The following is an 18,689-nucleotide window of genomic DNA, read 5'->3' on the forward strand; positions in this document are numbered from 1 at the left end:
AAAAAAAAAATCCAGAAAGATGCCACCTGGGTGTCTGGAACTGCCTCCCCTGAGCACACGGCTCTCCCCTCCCTGTGGACTTGTCTCTGGAAAGGATGTGATGCTTCTTACTTTTCTCAAATCCCTCTCCCCACCCTGCCAGTGACGTTGAGGCTCTGTGCCTGGTGGGATACGGATGTGGGAGCTTTGCCTGTTTCTTGCACACTGCCATCCTCCAGTCCTAGGCAGCGAGCTCGTCCTTTCCCAATCGCGTCTTTCCTTGCACTCTACAACACCGCCAGGAATATCCCCAAACCTGATCAGGGCAGGCACACCGGGGTGTGCGTGTGCCTATGCGTGTTTGTGTTCCTGCGCGTGTGCCGGGCGCGCGGGGCAGGAAAAAGCGCCTAATCCAGGCTCTGCGTCACTCCCTCAATTGGTTAGAAATGGAGTTTCCTGGTGTTTAATCCCGGGAGGGCACTTCGCCTTTGCTGTTTCCCAGAGTCCCAGATTTTCCTGCCTTGCCTGCCAGCGCCCCATAGGGCATCTGTGCCTCAGTTCATGCCCTGCCATCATCCAAGGACGGGGAGAAGGGGCAAGGCGGGGAACAGCCAGGTGGCTTGGTCGTCCCCTCGGCCCCCGCCCCCCATGTTTTGTGCAGTTTCTACCACGTCCGTTTCGGAGGGAAAAGGGGAGGGTGCAGATGAGGCGAGGCTCCTTCGGGAGAACGGGCGGGCAGTGCCACCTGCTGAGAGCCATTCAGGCCGAGCGAGCGGCGGGCAGTGCCACCTGCTATAAATAGGCCGCCAAGGACAGGGTGTGCGACTGCACATCCCGCCACGAGGGCCTGCATCACGCGCGGGGCCTCGAGTCCCCCGCTCCTCAGGGAAACACTGTGCCCAGATCCTGCGCAGGGGGCTGGATGGGGCGGCAGCCCGAGTACCCCTCCCCCATTCCCCCCACAGACACTGGCAGAGGATGGCCCGAGGGCTGGGGGGCGGGGGGTGGCAAGCAGGGGAGGGAGGCCGCGGCGGACCCGCAGTGCAGCAGCTGTTGCTCGCGTGCGACTCGCCCGTCCGGGCAGCGCTGCCCGGGCACAGTCACACGGCGCAGTGGGGAGGAGGAGGGCACCGAGTCCCCCTCCCAGCTCCCAGGGGACCGAGTGGGAAGATCCCGGCTCCTGTCCTCCCCTCGCCTCTCCAGCGCTCGGCCAGCCGGGGAGGAGGAAACGAGAGCCGCGCGCAGACACCTCCTCCTCTTCCTCCTCCTCCTCCTACTCCTCCTCCTCCTCCTCCTCCTCCTCCTCCTCCTCCTCCTCTTCCTCCTCTTCCTCCTCCACCGCCTCCTCTTCGGCTGCTGCTCCTGGTGCCGCCACCGTCCGCCAGTGCCTGTTGCTGCCGCCGCCGCGGGACCCGCTGTATCCTCAGCTGGGTGGAGAAGAGACCCGCGCCGAGCCGAGGGGAGCCCCCTCCCCAGCCTCCGGCGGCTGGAGGAGCGAAGCCAGCAGGGCACGATGGACGCCCCGCCCGCCCAAGCCGTCCCCAGGATGCACCAGAGCACCTGCGAGTCTCGGCCGGGTCCCGGGCTCTGAGCGCGCCGCGGCACAGGTAAGGCGCCTTCTGGGGCTTCATCCTCGCCACCCCGCTGTCTCCTCCCGGGGCATCGTGGCCGCCCCCGCCCCCAGCACGCCCCTGCCCCGGCTGGCCGCGGAGAGGGAGACAGCTGGCCGCGCAGGGACGCTCCTACTGACTTCGCCCGCGGGGTCTCTCGGGGGAGGAAGTTCATTGCCATCTCCTTGCCCTCCTCCTCCCCAGACGAAAGCGAAACCTTGCTGTTACCGGCGACCCGAGAGCTCCGCGGGCTTCTTCCCCCGCCAGCTCACTGGTCCGCGCATCTCTCCCCTCCCCCCTGCCGCCAAATATCTCGAGGGCTAGGGTGTTTGCAAGGCGACCAGATTGGGAAGAGTGTGGTCAGAGTGACCCCAAGCCACCCTTTAAAAGTTCAGGGTACTTTGCAGTAGTAACTTTGGCAGCTCCGCCAGTGCGCGCAACATTGCTTTCTACGGACACATCCTGTACCAGTCATTTTGAAACCCTGCTCAATTGTTTCTAGCCGCTTCCTGATAGTTCTGTGATGATGAGACTCCTCAAACTTCACCAGGCATTGAGGCTTTGTTTTTGTTTTTTTCAAAGAGGCGTCATTTCATTTGAAATCCACCTGGATGTGGCTTTTCCTGTTTTGATTTTATTTAACATAGCTTGTTCTCTGGAAGTTGCTTTAAAAAGAAAAGAAATTGAAAGTGATGGCTGTTCCTTCCACCAAACAGTTTAATGTTCAGGGTGCCCCATGTTGATGGATATGTCTTCACTTCATAGATTTCTCATTGCTTCCTTTATGATGGGATGATTTTATTTATTCATAAAATCGGACTTTGAAAGAGCGTTTAAAAATGGCCTGGTTTAAATGGGTCACACCCAGGAAACTCGGTTATCTGTACAAGTTCAAACTTCTCAACTTTTTGCACTGGACCTAAGCTGAATGCAGAGGCCCTGGTCAAAAACCCTTGTTTAGGAGAGCAGAATGTCCTCCCTAGATGTAAGCTGGGATTGGTAGGAGTTGGAGAACCGCCACCTCTGAGTTTTGTTGTTTGGGGAGTCTGCTGCCTGTGGGAGGGGTTGGAGTGGAAGAATGAAAGGAGAGCTGCTCCCAGAGGCTGGGAATCCACCTTGGAGAAATACTTTTTATATTTCTGATTCTTCGTGTTCTGTCACTCCCATGGGTTAGGAATCCCTGAACAGGTGAGCTTTTTCTAGAGTTGAGATGGCTTTTCTTGGTCGGGAAAGAGGTGGACATCATAATCAGCTCCTTCTCGGGAGCTGTCTTAAGGCATACGGACTTTGCATGAAAGAGTTTGCATAGAAAAGGTTTAACTGCTTTTGCAAACAGGTGTTTTACAGCTATTTGAAATTGGATGCTATCATAGTTTCACAGTCTGCCTGTTTCTTGTTATTTTCTAGCATACTATAGAAAAATAAGACCACAGCAAGCACTTTTTCTCCAGATTTATCTATAAGTAATCGTTGACATAACATGAGCTATTGGATAGTAGCCACAGCTGTGAGTTAAAAGGTATAATATAAAATGTTTGGGCCAGAGGCAGTGGCTTACACCTATAATCCCCACACTTTGGGAGGCTGAGGCAAGAAGATCATTTGAGCCCTAGAGTTCAAGAGAAACAGTGAGACCCCTGTCTCTACAAAAAATTTTAAAATTAGCTAGGGGTAGTGGCACTTACCTGTAGTCCCAGCCACTTGAGAGGCTGAGGCAGGAGGATCACTTGACCCCAGGAGTTTGAGGCTGTAGTGAGTTATGACTGTGCCACCTTACTTGATCCTGGGTGACAAAGTGAGATCTCATCTCTTAAAAAAAAGTTTATGGGACATTTTCTGAAGTGAACATGAGTATAAAACACTATTGAGTGCAAGGAGACGTGGAAGAGATTAAGTGGTTCAAAGCAGGAAATAAAATCATCAGGTGATCATTAAAATAATTTATTTCATGTGGCTTTGTCCAGGCATTTGCAAATCAGGAGAACAGGAAAAAAAAATCATTGGTGTAGTTATAAATTCTTACATTATATTTTCAAAGGAACATTTTGCAAATGAGATTCCTTGTTATAGTCTATTGTTATCTATCCCAATGAGAGTGCTGGGGATTCCCCTTTTCACTATGACAGCATTTCTGCTTGGGTGGCCGTCATGTCAGTGTTGACCTGGTGTCCCATAAGGCATAGTTTGTCAAAACACTAGTGGATATTAGGAGGAAATGTGCAACTCTGAAGCAACAGAGTTTGCCTTTCTTCCTCATTATCCAGCTGGTGATAATCCCTGTCCCCCACTTCCCTAGAAGGCAGCTCTGACCAGAAAGTCTGCAATCATGATGACACGTACCCCCGTGCAGAACCAGATGTGGGTGAGTGCCTCCTTTTCGGTCCAGATCTTCTAGGATCTTCTAGAATGTACCAGTGGCAAGCAGAGGGGAGTGGGGAGGCTGCACCAAGCAGCATGGCTGTTACCTCTTCTGTGTTCACAGCAGCATCTTCAGTTGTCTTGATGCCTGGAGTAGGAACCACAGCTGCCTGCTTTGTTGGCCACCAGCTTCCTGGCAGAATAGCTGGTAGGGAGGAGAGCAAGGGGCTCCAGAGGATTCTGTCTTTGAGCATGCTACTAATTTCATCTGACAGAATGGCAGCTCCCTGAAGCCCTTCCTACTGTCTCCACAGCATTTCTCTGTATGTAGGTCTCCAGTTTTTGCCCTTTTCAGATTTCCAGAGAATGGAAAATGTATCACAGCCCATTTGGGGACTTCCTGCATATGTGTGGGTGCCTCAGGATCATTTGTCTTGCCCTTTTCTGGTCTACTGTGCTGCCCTTATCAAGTTTAATGACCACGTTAGTTTCAGTATTTCTCATCTGGTTTTATCTCTTGGTTATTAAACTTGAGAAGTAAAATCTGCTCATTAAAATGACTGAGTCCATGGCCAGGCATGGTGGCTCATGCCTATAATCCCAACACTTGAAAAGTCCAAGGTGGGTGGATCACTTGAGGGCAGGAGTTCGAGACCAGCCTGGCCAACATGGCAAAACCCTGCCACTACAAAAATTTAGATACACAAAAACTAGCCAGGTGTGGTGGCATGGGCCTGTCATCTCAGCTGTTTAGGAGGCTGAGGCAGGAGAACCACTTGAACCTGGGAAGCAGAGGTTGCAGTGAAACATGATTGCGCCCTTGAGTCCATTCAGCAGCTGAGGAGTGTTGGGGTTTGTATTCTTGAAGTGATGACAAAGGATTTAGGTTTTCAGTTAGAACTGTTGCCTTACAATTTCCTTTATGATTTTTTTTTCCAGCCCCATAGTCCAATAAAAATATCTTTAAACCAGATTATTCACAAAATCCATGAAGGTTTTCATCTTCAAGGTTTTTTATATTTCTAAGCCAAAAGTTCCATTTGATGGGATCTTAGATTTAGGGGCAATGTGTCCCTTTTCAGATTCTAGATATTTAGAAAAAGATTTGTCATATTTGGGCCACCGGAAAGACTCTTGATATGTAGGTTTTTGTGAAGCCATGCAGAATGTAGGAAACACATTTTAGTCCCAACAAAGAGGCATTTACTTTTGAGTGTGCCTGTTTTCTTTGAGACGAGCAACAGATATTTTTCTCTTAAAAAGAGAATGCATTTATTTAACAGCACGTTATATTTGATCAGCGAATCTAAACTTCCAAAGTAGGTAAGCACTATGGATTCTTTGTCAGAATTAGTGAATTTATACATGCAGAGTGCTTAGAACAGTGCCTGGTACACAGTGAGCACTCAATATTATTTATTGCTATTATTATGTTTATTTATTTTATGCTTTTAGAGTATAATTTTGATGTTAGGTTTCGATTGCTGAGGCCAAGCAAAATTTAGATAGAACAACCCAGCTAATCCGCTAGAAAGGTATTTGAGGGTTATTCCCATCTAAAGATACTGTTCTATGGGAAACAACAGAAGTTTGTGGACAAGACAGATAAGGATTCAAATCCTGCCTTCACAATTTATTACTGAGGGGACCCTTTGGTAAAATGAGGAAGACAAAACCTACTTCTCAGAGTTGGGAACACACAGATCATGTAAAATGTCCATGAAGTTCTAGGTGGTCAACAGATATTCCTCTAGCAAAGTAGTTAAGAGCAAGCAAACTCTGGAGCTAAAGGGCCTGGGTTCAAATCCCAATTCTGCCACTTCTTACAGTATGGTCTTCGGCAGGCGACCTCACTTCTCTGTGCCCTATTCGATGATAATATTCCTTATTATCCAATGTTGCTGTGAGTTAAATCAGTAATAAACACACCAAGATAATGTGTTAATAATGATTTTTTTTACTTTTAAGAGAATAACTTAAAGGAACCCTGCAGATGAGAGAGTTATATATAATCTCTGAGGGCTGGCTAGGACCCTCCCCCATTTTCCTACCCTTTTTTCTGTGCAATGAAAAGTGTATAAGAAGTGACAGTGGCATTCTAAATACTAGCCTCAAGTTGGCTCTAATTTATATGACTCGCACCGGTAATCTCAGCACATTGGGAGGCTGAGGCGGGTGGATCACAAGGTCAGGAGTTGGAGACCAGTCTGGCCAACATGGCAAAACCCCGACTCTACCAAAAATACAAAAATTAGCCGTGCGTGGTAGCACACACCTGTAATCCCAGCTACTAGGAAGGCTGAGGCAGAAGAATTGCTTGAATCCGGGTGGTTGGGGAGGAGGCAGAGGTTGCAGTGAGCTGAGATCACGCTACTGCACTACAGCCTGGGCGACAGAGCAAGATTTCATCTCAAATAATAATAATAATTTATATGAGAAAGAAGTCATTCAAAAGCATCATAACTTTACATGTCAAATTAGAGAGGCACACCCTAGTGCTAAGGCATCCTGATGATGAAAACATTTAGAACCACTGGTTCCAGGAGCTCCATGCAATGTGAAACAGCCTCTGCTCCAAGGATTGTTGCTACCTGTGGGATTCCTGGGTGACCAACACAGCTCCCATTGGGGCAGAATTCTGTGGAGGAAGTGGATGAAGAGTGTGGCCAAGCCAGTGATCCTGCTGTATGGGATTAGAGTACTTCAGGTTGCGATATAATTCTGTTCAGTTGCAAGCCCACTCCACCTGGGGTAAAGAACAGAGAAATTAAACCATTGATTCACAGAGCAATGTGAGTGGCCGCCTGGGGACTTCCTGCCCATTCTGAAGTCCCCAGCTGCTAATCAATATTGGCTGGTTCCTAATCAGGCCTAGACTTAGAGGCCACTGGCACCCCTTCATTCATCCTTTCTCCTCTCTCTCCCCCCTCCCACCAGCATTCTGAGGAGGTGAGGGCTGAAACCGCAGAGGCTGTTGTGTTGTTAGTTACTGGAAAGTCCCCATCCTGCTCTCTGGGGCTTGCTGGGAAGGAGTGGAGGGGGCTGGGAAGAAAGGGGGTTCCCAACAGGCAGCTTACTAACACCTGCCATTGCTTCTCTCAGTTCCTGATCAGTAATTCCCATCCTTTCCTCCCTCACATTTTTGTTCTCGAATGTGCCTCCCTCACATTTTTGTTCTCGAAGGGAAGATGGGAGCAGCTTTCTATCCCCACACAATGTTGGGGACATTTGGTATTATACATGATGAAAATAAGATTCACGAGATTTTAGAGACGGAAGAAAACTTGGAGATGATCTTGTTCCATTCTCTCATAAGAATAAATGAGATTTGAAGAAGCCGAGTAACTTGCTTTTTCAATTTCACACTTGAAAGTGTTTTCATAAGGAAGTTGGGGTTCTCTGCAGCACTTGGATGGGAGCCAGGGACTTGGATTGTCCCAATTCTGTCACTAAATTTGGACACGCCACTTAACTTTTCCAGAATCCAGTTGCCTCAGTTCAAATATTAGGGAAATTTCTAAGTGGCTTGGAAGGACCTTGTTAGCTTTAAAATTTTATGATTCTAAATGCATACTGCTGCAGACACGTAGCACAGCAGGACTCATTAACAAGATTATTGAAACTGTTCTAATAAAGGACATCTTTGTGTCTTGGGTAGCTACCATGTTTAAAGACTGTGCTAGGTAGGAGTTGTACAGAATACAAAGGTTCTCCGGAGAGGGATAGGGTGTGCGCACAGATAACTCTACTAAGAAGAACATTACTAGAAGCTCATTGGAATCACAGTATTTCTTGCTGAGGGTGTGAAACATGAGAGTTCTTCCTTGGAATATAAGGTTCTATTTGGGGCTTAAAGGATGGTCAGAAGTTGAGTGCAAACAATGTGGATTAAGATGGCTTTAAAAAATAATTGAATGGTTTATATTAAATTGCTGAAAAGTAATTGCAGTTTTTGCCATTCCTTTTCATGGCAAAAATTGCAGTTACTTTTGCATCAACCCCCTAATATATTTGCATAGTTTATCTCTGTTATGGAACTTTTTATTGACAAGTAATGTAGATATTCACCTGGTCGAAGTTACCCTGAATCTTGTATTAGCAAAATCTGAATTGCTTATAAATAATTATGGCTATGTCGGAGGTAGAACTTCTTATTTGATAGATTGTGAACAATGTTAAGATCTAATGTATTTTTTACAGAGAAGCTAAGAACATGCTACAGCTGGTTGAAAAGCAAAAACTTGGCTGGGCACAGTGGCTCACGCCTGTAATCCCAGCACTTTGGGAGGCCAAGGTGGGTGGATCACGAGATCAATAGATCAAGACCATCCTGGCCGACACAGTGAAACCTCGTCTTGAAAAAAAAAAAGAAAAAAAGAAAAGAAAAAACTTTAGCCATTCAAATAGTTTTATCAATGAAATGGCAGGACTCATTTAATGACTGATTACTATTGACTGAATTGAGTAATGTTTTGCCCTGTGTACATCTATACTCTAAGAAGGAAATTGAAAGTAATTCTGCTATACTTGTTACCACTATATTAATAACTGCCTCATCTAAAATAATTGGTAGAGCTCAGATTTATCTTTTGTAATAATTCTAGTACTTCTTTAAACATGTTTTGGGATTAGCAGCTGTCAACAGTTAGAGCATGAAACAGATTCTGTTACAGGAGTAGAAGGTGATCCAGACATTTAATGTCATTTTCACCTGTAGGTGAGAGAGAGAATAAAGAGAAAGAGAGATCATTATTTATGGGATTATATGAACTTCAAGTCTGTTTTCATTAAGAGAAGCTGTGCTTTAAAGAACTATCAGGGACTACAGTCTCATGAAACATCTGAGCTGTAAAGTATTGCTTTATTTTTGAAGTTTTGAACATTTGAAATAAAAAAATGAGCTATGAATTATGTTCAAATTATATTATAAAAATTTGCTCTTAGGATTATGCATATATATTAAGCAGAAAAAACATAGAATAAAAAGAATAGACTTCAGTTCCATTTCAGAAAAGTCTTAAAATTTGAATACTGATTTTGGAAACCCCAAATGTGAAGAGTTCAAGAAGCTTACAGTCTTCTTGAGGGACACCTATTCAAACTCTGAAATATGCTGATCAGGTACGAAGTGCAGAAAAGCCTGCTGATGCATGTCCTAAATCACCTTGGAAAAAAGAAGTGGTAGTACACGCAAAGAAGGTAGGACTTTGCGTGTTAAGTACCAGTTGGAAACAGAAGACAAGGACGGGACTGTTGGCAGATGACGCTCCATGGGTCGTTTCTGTTTCGACACATCTTGTGAGCAGGGCATTAAGTGCCTACCTTCTGAACTGCCTTTTCCATCATGTCTCTACAGCAAACAGTCATGGAAGACAGAAATAGAGTCTTCTCTGGAGCAAAGGACAGACATGATTGCTTCCTGAGCTTCCCACTATAAAATATTCAGGCTCTGTACAGGTGCAGTGGCTCACGCCTATAATCCCAGCACTTTGGGAGACCGAGGCGGGTGGATCACCTGAGGTCAGGAGTTCAAGACCAGCCTGACCAACATGGTGAAACCCCGACTCTACTAAAATTACAAAATTAGTTGGGCGTGTGGCACATGCCTGTAATTCCAGCTACTCACAAGGCTGAGGTGGGAGAATCTCTTGAACCTGGGAAGCGGAGGTTGCAGTGAGCCAAGATCATACCATTGCACTCCAGCCTGGGCAACGAGGGCAAAACTCTGCTTCAAATAAAAAAGTTCAGTCTCCCTAAACTCAGCTTCTTTTCCTGTGACCCACCATGATACAGATGTCACCTGACCTGTGGGAATTGGGGGTCAGGGAACCAACACAAATGCTGACTGTCTGGCTACTGTGACGGCTCCGAGTAATAAATTGTCCTTCATCTCCACCCAGGAGTCTCGTGTTTTCTACCAGCAGGCCAACTTGTGGCAGGGTAACGTGTTAGTTTGCAAGTAGGGTACAAATCTCAGATCCTTTGCAGTTTGTGGCAGGGTTTATATTCTGGGAGAGAGGAACAGTATGCACTGTGGCTCGGAGGCACGAGAAATCACGTTTTATATGAGTAACCGTAACTAGTTCTCTATCTTCAGAGCCAAAAGGTGCATGAAGGCAGGCATTTTAGGGGAGAATATGAAGTTGGAGCTCTAGACAGAGCCAGATTCCTGAGAGACCTGATATGCCATGTAGAAGAGTTCAGATTGTATGGGGGCAGTTATTAGAGAGTTTTTAGCAGGGGCGTGACATGATACATTTTGTGTTAAGTTACTCCAGGAAATAGGTGACTGGTGGATTGAAGGATGGGCCACCTTTTCTCCAGGTAAGAAAATACAGTGAGATGGTGGCATCAGTTAGAGGTAGTAATAGGATGAAGAAGGAATCTGAATGACCCTTGGCCATTCAGTGAATAGTGATGCTATTCACCTAGATACAGTCTATAGGAGGGAAGAGAGATTCTGGGAAGGAGGAGGTGAGACTGAGTTAGCTTTAAAATAACCAAATTCAGGCCTACAAGTCTATAGCTATCCAGATAGAAATATATAATGGCCTATATGGATCTGGAACTCAGGAAGGAGGCTTCCGTGGGAGAAGAACACTTGGGCACCATTAGGGTGTATGTGGAAGATGCATTCTTGTGCAGCAGTGAAGAGAATGGGCTTTAGAGTCAAGTGCAAATTGCTCCCAAGTTCCCTGTGATAAGTGACTCAAGCTCTCCAAGTTTCAGCTTCCTAGGTCATAATAGTGAGCTCTAGCGGATCAGGCCGTTAGGAGGATTAAACATGAGACAACATACGCAAAACCAGAGCGTGCATCTGTCTGATTCACTCCTCTCTCCCTTGTGTCCTGCCATAGTGCCTGACTCAAAGTCGGGGTTCAATCAGTATTTTAAAAGAATAACTGAGGGGCTCAGTAAGTACTTTTAAAGAATAACTGAGGTCTCTCCAATTAAAAAAAGAAAAAAGACATTTCCTTTGATTTCAGACTTCCCTTGGCTGGGGCTGTCTTTTTCTCTCTTCCCTCTGAGGGAAGGTCTACACTGACTGTCTACACTTCCTGTTGACCATCGTTCCTGATTTGTAAGGCCTGGTTTTCACTAGAGATCAGCTGAAACTCTGTTAAGCTTGCCCAGGTCCCCAACATTGTAAAATTAAAAGGGGCTATTTAGTCCCTGACTGCCTCATCCTCTCTGAATTTCTCCACCTTGGCCACACCTTCCTTCTTGAAACTCTTCTGATTCTCATCTTTCCTTTCTGGTTGTTTCTTTTCACATAATTCGAAGACTTTTCTTCCTGTGTTTGATTTCATCCTTTCCCTTTCTTTCACCTGCTGTTCTGGACAATCTCACCTAATCTTTTGGTGTCAACCACCACATTCTGATCATCCCGCTGTTGATGACAGCAAGATGTCATCAGGCCAAGGTAGGTGGATCACCTGAGGTCAGGAGTTTGAGACCAGCCTGGCCAACATAGTGAAACCCATCTCTACAAAAAATAAAAAATTAGCCTGGTGTTGGTGGTGGGTGCCTGTAATCCCAGGTAGTGGAGAGGCTGAGGCAGGAGAGTTGTTTGAACCAGGAAGGCAGAGGTTGCAGTGAGCTGAGATTGTGCCACTGCACTCCAGTCTAGACAACAGAGTCAGACTCTGTCTAAATAATAATAATAATAATAATAATAATAATAATAATGCTTCTATCAAACCCAAACCCAAACTCTCTCAACTGCATTTCCCTCTCTATTTTCTTTTCTTTTTTTGAGACAGAATTTCCCTCTGTTGCCCAGCTGGAGTGCAGTGGTGCCATCTCGGCTCGCTGCAACTTCCATATCCTGAGTTCAAGTGATTCTCCTGCCTCAGCCTCCAAGGTAGCTGGGATTACAGGCATGTGCCACCACACCTGGCTAATTTTTTTTATTTTTAGTAGAGACAAGATTTCACCACGTTGGCCAGGCTGGTCTCAAACTCCTGGCCTCAAGTGATCCGCCCACCTCAGCCTCCCAAAATGCTAGGATTACAGGCATGAGCCACCGCGCCAGGCCAGGAGGCTTATGTTTAACAGTAGTTTCCCAGTGGCCTCTTTGGTACCTGTAATGAGTGTGACAGTTATGCCATTACCAGGTTTTATATGGAATACAATTTTGAGAAAGCTCTTTCTAGGCAGAGGAGCTTATTCGAACCAATATTCACCTCTTCTTACATTTGGGTTTCAGGCTTTTGAGTTGTTCTGAAACAATAACCCTTTGAAGGTAGCTATTGATATGACTTCATTAACTTCTAATGCCTCTGGTTTTCACCCCCAGGTTTTTGCATATGAAGTACGTGAAATAGATTGCTTGGTCCAAAACAGATAAACAGTGGCAACTGCTTTGCTGAGTTCCCAGACCCTTCCCAAGATGGAACCAATAACATTCACAGCAAGGAAACATCTGCTTCCTAATGAGGTCTCGGTGGACTTTGGCCTGCAGCTGGTGGGCTCCCTGCCTGTGCATTCCCTGACCACCATGCCCATGCTGCCCTGGGTTGTGGCTGAGGTGCGAAGACTCAGCAGGCAGTCCTGCAGGAAGGAACCTGCAATCAAGCAAGTCCGGCTTTGTGTGTCACCCTCTGGACTGAGATGTGAACCCGAGCCAGGGAGGAGTCAACAGTGGGATCCCCTGATCTGTTCCAGCATCTTTGAGTGCAAGCCTCAGCACGTTCACAAACTGATTCACAACAGTCATGACCCAAGTTACTTTGCTTGTCTGATTAAGGAAGACGCCGTCCATCGGCAGAGCATCTGCTATGTGTTCAAAGCCGACGATCAAACAAAAGTAAGTTGAGATGGGAATCCAAAAGATGAACGTGTGGCTGGCTAGTTTTTAATTGCCTGAGGGCCAAGAAATTTATTTTAAGTGTACTGAAATGAATAAGGAATTCATGCTGCAATTATACATTGATTACTTCACTGAATTTTTGGTTTATGGTGATCGTTGATAGTTTTGAAGCACATTTGATAACAGATATGAGAAATGATCAGTTTTTGAGTTCAAAAATTCAAGAGAAATAGATTTAAAACCAATAAATAAGAGCAGAAGTGTTAAGATGCACATTATTTTGGATGAATGTTCCAAAGCAGTGCTTCTCAAACTGAAATGTGCTTGTGAGTCACCTGGGGATCTTGTTAAAACGTGAATCTTGATTCAGTAGGTCTGGGGTGGACCCCTACACTGTCTTTGTAACAGGCTGCCAAGAGATGCTGATGCTGCCCTTTTGCAGGTTGTACTTTGAATGGCCAAGTTCTAAATCTCCACATTTGTAACTCTGTTAAGAAAAATACAGTTTTTCGTAAACTGCAGGAAAATGCTACTGGCCAGTTTCCCAAGGTATAATGTTCACTTAGGCAAAGGTCATTGATAAGAACTGTGGATATGCATCTAAGTATTGATGCTATCGGGGGTTCTTTGTGTTTTTTTCTTTCGCAAACCTCACGTCAGATCTGATTAGCTTGTTATCTCATGATGTGGCTATAAAAATGTATGAGACATGGTAAAAGCTCTGTTCTTTTCTTGTTCATTTGTGTTTGCTTTGTTATTAGCATTAATTGTGGTTCTGGACAGGACTCGTTTGAAGCTGCTTGTCCATTTTATGAGGATTAGCTTAGATAAAATTGAAAATATAATTCAAATAGCCACTTCTCAGTTGGGCTCAGGGCCCCACAGATAACCCCATGGACTGTGGAGTCTCGCTGTTATTTTGGGTGCCAAGGAAGACAAGTCACATATGATTCAAGCTGTCAGCCACATGTACAGGGCAGGGATGCCAGTGTCAATCCACATGTTAACTGTCAATGAAACCTTGAAAGGTTCTTATATTTTCAAGTTTAAAATCTGAATAGGAATGCTGAAGTTTTCTCTCTGGACTCCATCAGGTGATTTTGTATACTCTTCAGGGTGTAAGAAACTTAATTAGAAATTAATGTTCTTGGTACCAAGTAGAGGCCGTGTTGTTTGTTCATTTGTTGGTTCTTCTAGTCATTGATTCAGAATTCCGATCGCAGGTGCTGTTGGAGATGATATCAGCAGAGGCTTGTAGGAGGGCAGGAGCGTCAGTGGGGAATAGGACCACGTGATCCATGCAGACGACACGAGGGAAGGACTGAGAAGGGAGCCTAACACACACCCAAAGTGTAGAGGAGGCTTTGTGAAAGAAAGACTACTGTGGAGCTCAAAACCACGATTTCGCTCACAGAATCAAACTCTCGTGTTATAAACCATTTCATGTTATTGTCGATGCATGTCAAGTGGGCGTGACAGCATCAGGCTGGGAGATTCAGAGGGACTAACTTCCTGTATTCTAATCCTACTTCTGCACCCATAAACTGGGTGGCCTCAGGCAACTGAGTCTGTTTTCTTATCTGTTAAATGGGGATAATCTCAGTCTTTATCCAATAGAGTTGTTGGAATGACCAAACAACGCAGCACTGGACCTGAAACTTAGTGAGCATTTCTAGTCATAAAAACATTTTCATCCAGGAAAATTTTACTAGAGGCAGATTATATGCTAATTTCATTTCAAGTCTTAAGTGAAAAGAAACAGGATACTTAGATGAGTATCTTCAGCTCTCAAAGAGGAGATTCTGGTCATCTTTGAGGAACATTTTAAAAACTGCAGGTATAACTTCATGGTTCCTATTATTTGGACAAATTCCAGAAAGAAAATGAGAGAACTGAACAGCCTGTACCTCAGTCCAGCTCTATATAGTATTTGGACTGAGTTTCCTTGGGGAGAGTTTTTGCATGTAATCATTGTTCAGCACTTTACACATCTGACTCTTTCCCAAAACGTTTTACAGACATCTGAGCACAAGCTTCTGGCCAGTCATCCAGATGCCTGAGAAGAGAAAGAGATTTATAACCCAATTCTGTGACTGGGACTTCCAGGCTTTCCCAAAGTAGAGAATTAGACTAACTCTATATTCTAAAAAGCCATGGTTGAAATGTGAATTCGTTCTTAGGTTATTTTTGGCTTGCATACCATTTTTGCAAACACAAATTGTGATTACTCAGAGTATAACTTGCTGTCATTCTGTTCATTTTATAAAAGAATAATTTGTAACATAGGTACAAACCTTTATTGGTGAGTTCGTTGCTGGAAACAGAACAGTAAATCACATTGGCCATGGTGCTAACGGCATGATAGATTTTCTGTTCTTGGGGCACCACTAGCACTGTATCTCATAGCGACGGATTACCTGCTGTAGGAGCATGTTCACCTCCGTTTTCTTGACTAGCTGTAACGTTTGCTGGGTGAAATAATTCTCCAGGTTAAGGCCTCTTCTAAACAGATGAGGTCAGCATCAACTGCGTTTGCCAGAGAAGACATATGCGTTTATTGCCAGGGTCATAAAGCCAGAACTACAGTTTGTGAGGAAACCCTTTGATCAGCATCTAATTAATTCATTGAGAAATGTCTAGGGAGAAGAGGCATGTAAAGGAATCATTTTATAAGCACACTATGAGATTGTGTTTTCCATTGTATGTTCCATAGAGTATGAGGGAACTTCAAAAAGTTTTGTGGAAAATTGGAATTAAAAAATAACAAATATATGTATTCATGTGTGTGTGTGTGTGTGTGTGTGTGTGTGTGTGTGTATACATATATATATACATATATATATGCTTTATTTCTCAACATAAACTTTATCAAGTTCAAGACACTTTTGTAAGAATGATAACAGCCATTGAGTTTGTCCCTAAAGAACTGAAGGTCCTGGGAATTTAACCATGTTTATGCAGTCTTATTAACTAAAAAATAATTGGTGCTCTTTAAAGATTTTTTAAAATGGAGAAGCAAAAAGAAGTCAGAAGGAGCCAAATTAGGCCCGTAAGGTGGATGCCTAATGATTTCCCATGGAAAGTCTTGCAAAATTGCTTCTGTTTGATGAGAGGAATGAGCAGGAACATTGCTATGGTGGAGAAGGACTCTGATGAAGCTTTCCCAGGCATTTTTCTGCTGAAGCTTTGGCTAACTTTCTCATAACACACTCATGATAAATGATGTTCTCATTCTCTGGCCCTCCAGAAAGTCAACAAGCAAAATGCCATGGGTATCCCAAAAAACTGCTGCAACGATTTGCTCTTGACCAGTCCTCTTTTGCTTTGACTGGACCACTTCTGCTGTTGGTAACCATTGCTTGAATTTGGCTTATCTTTGGGATTGTGCTAGTAAAACCATGTTTCATTAACTATTACAATTGTTTGAAAACATACTTCAGGATCTTGATCCCACTAGTTGCAAATTTCCATTGACTCTGGGTGTGGTGGCTCATGCCTGTAGTCCCAGCACTTTGGGAGGCCAAGGCAGGCAGACCACGAGGTCAAGAGATCAAGACAATCCTGGCCAACATGGTGAAACCCCGTCTCTACTAAAAATACAAAAATTAGCTGGGTGTGGTGCCATGTGCCTGCAGTCCCAGCTACTCAGGAGGCTAAGGCAGGAGAATTCCTTGAATCCGGGAGGTGGAAGTTGCAGTGAGCCGAGATTGCACCACTACACTCCAGCTTGGTGACAGAGCGAGACTCTGTCTCAAAAAAATAATAATAATAATAATAATAATTTCATTGAAAGCTCTGCTGTTGTCTGCAGCTTATCTGGGAGCAATGGTTTTGGCACCCATCAAGTGGCAAGTTTGCTCAATGTTAATTTTTCAGCCTGGATTATGTAAGCTGAACCAGCAGAGATGTCTATGGTGTTGGCTATTGGTTTGTGCTATTAACTGTTGGACTTCTTCAATGAGGGCATGCCAAGATTAATTATTTTCCTCAAAAAACTATCTGGATGGTTGGCTGCTGCAGGCTTCCTCTTCAATATTATCTCATCCCTTCTTTTTTTTTTTTTTTTTTTTTTTTTGAGACAGAGTCTCACTCTGTCGCCCAGGCTGGAGTGCAATGGCACAATCTCAGTTCACTACAACCTCCACCTCCCAAGTTCTAACAATTCTCCTGCCTCAGCCTCCCAAGTAGCTGAGATTACAGGCATGCACCACCATCCCGGGTAATTTTGTATTTTTAGTAGAGACAGGGGTTCATCATGTTGGTCAGCCTCGTCTCAAACTCCTGACCTCAGGTAATCTACCCATCTCAGCCTACCAAAATGCTAGGATTACAGGCGTGAGCCACCACACCCAGCCTGTCTAGCATTTTAATAAAATTTTTAAGCAGCTACGATTCTGTACCTTCATGCATTGACAATTTGGAAAATATTGGTTCATGTTATGCATACCACACTCTGATAACTGCTCTCTTAGGGAAACACTGTTTTCTGTTCTCCTCGAATTGTACATTAGTGCATTAAAAACTCTGATAATTCCTGTAGCAAGACAAACTGTTTAACCTCGTTTAGACTAATTTCCCCAAACATATGAAACCATGGGTTACATTTTCTCCTAACACTCATGAACATCGCTCAGAATGTGTGAACACAGTGGCATAAGGTCCTGGGTTAAAATGCAGTGCTGAGTTTGAGTCCATGGTAAGTCAATGAACATATCCACTCTGGAAACTGATGGTAATGAGTGACCCTGACTAGATCTTCACCTCATCACACCCCAAAGAAATCAAGAGTCTGCCAAGACTCAGACCTAGAAACGTTGTCAAGCCCAAGGAAAGAATCTCTTGGTTCTTCTCTCCAGTTCTTCAGCTATACTCAGAAGAACATCTGATCTGCCCCTCGTACTGTCACTTTAGATCATTCGTAAGAGTATTTGCATTCTTATCCTTTTATTTATCCACAGAGGAAAATGCTCTGCTTCCTTTAAAGAGACTTTCCAGCACTGAGGAGCAGGGAGCAGAAGTGTTGGGCTGGGGCTTCTGACATTACTTGATGCTGGGAAATGGCGGGGCTTCTTTGGATGGTAATAGGTAGAGAAGTAAAGGCTGGTGTGTAGTCCAGGGCAATGGGCAGAGTGTGTGCTGGACCCAGGGTAAGTCAGAGACAGTGTACATGGAAGTATTTTTGGCATAAGCACCAAATTTTTTGTTGTTGTGGTTTGTTTTGAAAGTCTCTCTCTGTCACCCAGGCTGGAGGGCAGTGGTATGATCTCAGCTCACTGCAACCTCCACCTACTGGGTTCAAGAGATTCTCAGCCTTCTGAGTAGCTGGAATTACAGGTGCCTGCCACCATGTCCAGCTAGTTTTTGTATTTTTAGTAGAGATGGGGTTTCTTTATGTTGGCCAGGCTGGTCTCAAACTCCTGACCTCAAGTGATCTGCCTGCTTTGGCCTCCCAAAATGCTGGGATTACAGATGTGAGACACTTGTGCCTGGTGGCACCAAATGTTTTTCAACTGGCATTTCTTATCCTACTCAAAATATATCATGGCTCTTCAAGCACTGTTCCCGACTCTAATAAGATTCTGATCCTCTGGATTTGGTGTCCACTCTGAACACGGTGTGGATGTTTAACAACTGTGATGGGACAGATGTCATTAATGTGAAAATGCTCGCAGGCTTCCCCTTTTCCATCCTGCTAAAAGAATCTGGTAAGTGCTAGCCTGATTATTCCCTTTCCCAAAGAGGAAGTCTTATTTCTGCTGGGAGAGAGGCTGCGTTTGAGGGGGACAGTGTGATACGGAGCATGGGGCCTGGCTGCAGCGGGAGAGTGAAGCGGAGTGGCTGCGTGGGAAACAGACATATAGAAGTCGACTTTATTAAGCGTTGCTGGAGAAGATGTATTTGGATTCCCTTTAATGTCCTTTGACAAAATG

At 44.7% G+C, this 18,689-nt stretch overlaps 2 protein-coding genes across 9 annotated transcripts in view; both read left to right on the top strand.

Moving 5' to 3' along the window:
• The first annotated feature begins 1,296 nt into the window (after positions 1 to 1,296).
• Positions 1,297 to 18,689, top strand: part of TBC1D1 (TBC1 domain family member 1) — a 240,046-nt gene continuing 222,653 nt past the window's right edge. For 3 of the 8 annotated variants that reach the window (XM_074395993.1, XM_074395994.1, XM_074395998.1), the window contains exons 1-2: positions 1,298 to 1,586; positions 12,247 to 12,756. In XM_074395993.1, the coding sequence (XP_074252094.1) occupies positions 12,340 to 12,756 (417 nt within the window). In that variant the 5' untranslated portion in view covers positions 1,298 to 1,586; positions 12,247 to 12,339. Of the gene's footprint in view, positions 1,587 to 12,246; positions 12,757 to 18,689 lie in introns of all 8 variants that reach the window. The other 5 variants (XM_010338182.3, XM_074395996.1, XM_074395999.1 and 2 more) reach the window with 3 other exon arrangements.
• The window catches only part of PTTG2 (pituitary tumor-transforming 2), a 71,100-nt gene continuing 65,092 nt past the window's right edge, over positions 12,682 to 18,689 (top strand). The window contains 1 exon segment of the mRNA XM_074396001.1: positions 12,682 to 12,756. The gene's annotated coding sequence lies outside the window, so the exon portion shown is untranslated.

This window comes from Saimiri boliviensis, chromosome 3 (assembly GCF_048565385.1).
Source record: "Saimiri boliviensis isolate mSaiBol1 chromosome 3, mSaiBol1.pri, whole genome shotgun sequence".
NCBI lineage: Eukaryota > Metazoa > Chordata > Mammalia > Primates > Cebidae > Saimiri > Saimiri boliviensis.